The sequence below is a fragment of the Gavialis gangeticus genome, unplaced genomic scaffold (assembly GCF_001723915.1).
Source record: "Gavialis gangeticus isolate Ggan-Ray unplaced genomic scaffold, GavGan_comp1, whole genome shotgun sequence".
Lineage (NCBI taxonomy): Eukaryota > Metazoa > Chordata > Crocodylia > Gavialidae > Gavialis > Gavialis gangeticus.
In genome coordinates this window covers 62,967,356-62,970,951 of record NW_017729034.1, presented here as the reverse complement: position 1 = coordinate 62,970,951, position 3,596 = coordinate 62,967,356, and the positions used below count along the sequence as shown (strand labels likewise).

The 3,596-nt window shown below is 39.9% G+C and overlaps 1 protein-coding gene across 1 annotated transcript in view; it reads left to right on the top strand.

Annotated features, from left to right (window-relative positions):
• The first annotated feature begins 2,135 nt into the window (after nt 1-2,135).
• The window catches only part of LOC109304286, a 21,210-nt gene continuing 19,749 nt past the window's right edge, over nt 2,136-3,596 (top strand). The window contains exon 1 of the mRNA XM_019526771.1: nt 2,136-2,722. Coding sequence (XP_019382316.1) covers nt 2,279-2,722 — 444 coding nt within the window. The 5' untranslated portion in view covers nt 2,136-2,278. The remainder of the gene's footprint in view (nt 2,723-3,596) is intronic.

The following is a 3,596-nucleotide window of genomic DNA, read 5'->3' as shown; positions in this document are numbered from 1 at the left end:
CCGCACAGGATCTGACTTCAGTGTAATTTTTAGAGATGTACATGTTCTGAGAAATTTGAATGTAAGTTTGAATTTAGGAGCTTGATTTTATGCATCCCCCTTTGGAAATCACTTAGATGGATGAGTTTATTTGGTCAGATCTTTTTAATTAATTACGAAATTCACAACCATATCAACCTTTTGTTGTGGTGTTGTAGCCATCGTGGTTCAGGAATTATGTAAGAAGCAAGGATTTCTTCGGTTGATATCTTTTACTGGACAATCTGCATAGTTGGGACAGAGTTAGAAAAGCCTCTGAATGCAAAACATTCTTCATCAGGTCTGAGCAGTGAGAGTAAACACAACACAGTAATTTTTCTCCTGTGCTCCTTACAACTGCTTACAGCTGTCATTGCTCAGACCTGATGAAGAATGTCTTACATTGAAAAGCTTGCCTAACTCTAGCTCAGCTATGCAGTTGGTCCAATAAAAGATATCACCCTAAGAAATCCTTGTCTCTTGCAATATCAGTTACTAACATTCCTTTAAGTTAAACAGCTCAATATATGCAAAATCCCAAACACAGCAGCATGAGACTTTTCTAAATGTTTTGTACTTCCGTGTCTGTTGTTGCCAGCAAAGGTGTTCTGTACAAACAGGTTTAATTTCTCTAACCTGCCTCTCCCTTTCTAACTGAATCAGTCATTTGTGACATTACAACTGTTTTCTTGATGGGAGTGAGTGGAGGCACTGTATAGGACTGAGGCCACAGAAATAAAGTTTCTTACCTATACAACCATTCATATAATCAGCAACAACAATCACGTGAATACAAAAAAGTACATAATAATAGAGTTTCTAGGGGCGGGTTCCCAACTGAACTTAAAATTTAAGCCCATGCCTGCTGTTTAGCTTAAGGGTGGTCAGTGGTTGCTAAAGCCTGATAGATAATACCATGCATCTAAATCCTCATACATTCTGCTTAGTGCCTCCCTTCCTGTCTCATTGTTCAGGCTTTCCCAATCCTCCCCTTCCTGCTTGTGGCTCCTTGTTTTCCTCTGTTTTTTTTTTATCAGTTCCAGTTCCAGTTTCCACCTTATCCCCTCATCTGTCGCTTTCCACTTTTTGATCTCCATTTACATTCCCTTTCCTATTCTTCCCATCCCTGTGGGTTCCCAGTCCCAGTATCATTTCCTGAGCTTCTTGTCTGTTCTTCATTCCTTTAACTTATTGTTGTAGCTTCCCTCTTTTCTTTTGCTGGCATCCTGTCCCAGCCTTCCATCATGCTCCCTGTCCCAGGCTGTCCTCTCCCCCTCTTTTCTCAGTTTCTTAAATTCATTCTGGTCCCATCTGTGTTTGAGTCAGACAGCTTTCTCTTCTACACTGCTTAGCCAGTAGCAGTGAGCCATGAAGAAAACAGGGGAGGCAGATTCCCTACTTTATCCTAGCCCAGAGCAGCTATTACAGGGAAAGTTCAAACTTCACCCTTATATCTTTTGGCTGGAGGGAATATGCTCAGTTACTCTTTGGGAATAATGTATATACATTCATGTCAGTTCTAGAAACTGAGAGAGGCTCAGGCATGTTCAGTATGTAAGAGGAATTTAACTGCTTAAATTTAAGAAATCTTCAACAAGCAGAGACAAACAGATGTTTCAGAGACTTATAAATTGACAAAATTGACATGGAGTTTCACAGGAATAGCAAAATGTACGTCCCTGATACTAAGGCCACCCCATTGCCAAATTTAAAATCTCTATTTCAAATACTGGGATTCCCAGAACTATGAAAATGATTGCAGATTTTTAACATGGTAAAGATAAGGTATTTTCCCCTCTCATCTTGCTCGGAAAAACAGCTATACATTTTGTGGCTGAATTTTTTTTTAAATTTCAATCTGAGGCAGACATGTGGCATAGAAACTTTTCAGCCCATGTTTTCCAGTGTTGGCATCAATATAAAGCAACTGAAAACTTAATGGGAAATACTGAGCAACCATAGTAAGAGGCAGTGTTTTGAGCCTTGCCTATAATATTATTCCCCAAATAGTGCTGCTTTATTTAGAGAAAGGAGAGCTGAGCTGGAAAGTCCTTAAGGTTTAGTAGAAAATTAGATATTACAGTGACTTTTTGTTTGTTTTGTTTTGTTTACAGTTCTTGTGGACAGAAGATCCTTAGCTTCCAGTTTGAACAAAAATCTGTGATTTATATATATATGGAAGCAATGTCTAGGACATACAGTGGTCATTGCTTCAGCACTACATGCTTGTTTTCTGCTGCATTTATTTTGCGTCCATAACATGGACTTCAGAGAGCCGGACATGGAAGCAGATGCTCTGAAGGACAACATCTATATGTCTCAGGGGACTGATCCAGCAAAGCCAGTGCCGTCTCCTAACAAAATAATTGAGAAGACCATGCCTTCTCTGTTGTCGGGCTGGATGAACAACACGAGTGAGTCATTCAGAGAGCAGTTTGCACCCTTATACTATTCACCAGACAACAGTATGATAGGCAGCAGAGGTAGCTCATCAAATAACGTGCACCATAACCAAGATTTTCAGGATACAAGACAGTTAAATTATTTGGCCAACTCTATTCTTTTTCCTCACTTGTTGGCATCCAGTTCATCTCAAACTAGCAAAACTAATGACACCCTGGAACCGCTCAGTCCACCTCCTCCACCAACTGCTGCTGCACCTCAGACATGTCAGGAAACTGTATGCTACAGAAACATAGAACAGGTCAGTTTGCCTGCAATGGCATTTTTGATTAAATATACATCTGTTAACATCTACACATTATTTTCAGGTGGAAGTGGTCTAGAAGCTTTTTAATTGGTCTGTATCTGAAAGGTTTTCATAGCAAACACCAAGAAATGGAACAGAATCTCATGTCAGATTTTGCTGCTTTAAACTGACCATGCAGTAAAATGTTACTTCATTATAAGGTAAAATAACCAGTTCCCTTTTCCTGGAACAAATCTATTAGTTTAGCCTCTTGTTCTTCTAGGTTTGATGTTATTCCTATTTGCGTCTCTTTGGGGGAAAAAAAAAATTCCATGCTTTGGTATCACAACAACTCCTGTCTGACTGTTGCCTGAAAAGCCAAAGGTTAAGTGTCTTCTGATGGTAAACTATTTTTCTTTTTCTCCTCCTAAATCTTCCTGTGCCTTTCTGCTCTGTCTTTCTCCTCCTCTCTCTTTTTCTCTCCCTCAGTTCTGTGCAAGAAGGAAGCAAAACCTCTTGTTTTGGGGATGGAAGTGTATTCTGTTTTTGAGTGCTTTGATGCTGGAGCAGTGACACTCACAGTTGAAAGCCCTGAGATTTTAGGAGCATTCTAAATGTCTCCTCCCCATCCCTTTTCTTTCTTTTTCGACAACCCCCCAGGAAAGAACAGAGTGAAAAGGAGCAGGTAACGTCTGAGTGATGTAGCTGTAATGACCCAGGAATTAGAGAGGCAACAGTTTTTGTGGGTGATATTTTTTATTGGACCAACTGCATGGTTGGGATAAAGTTAGACAAATTTTTAAATGCAAGGCATTCTTCATCAGGTCTGAGGGAAGAAGCAGGCACCATGAGTTCAGGGCTTCTTTGTGCAAAAATGCATCTGCATTGT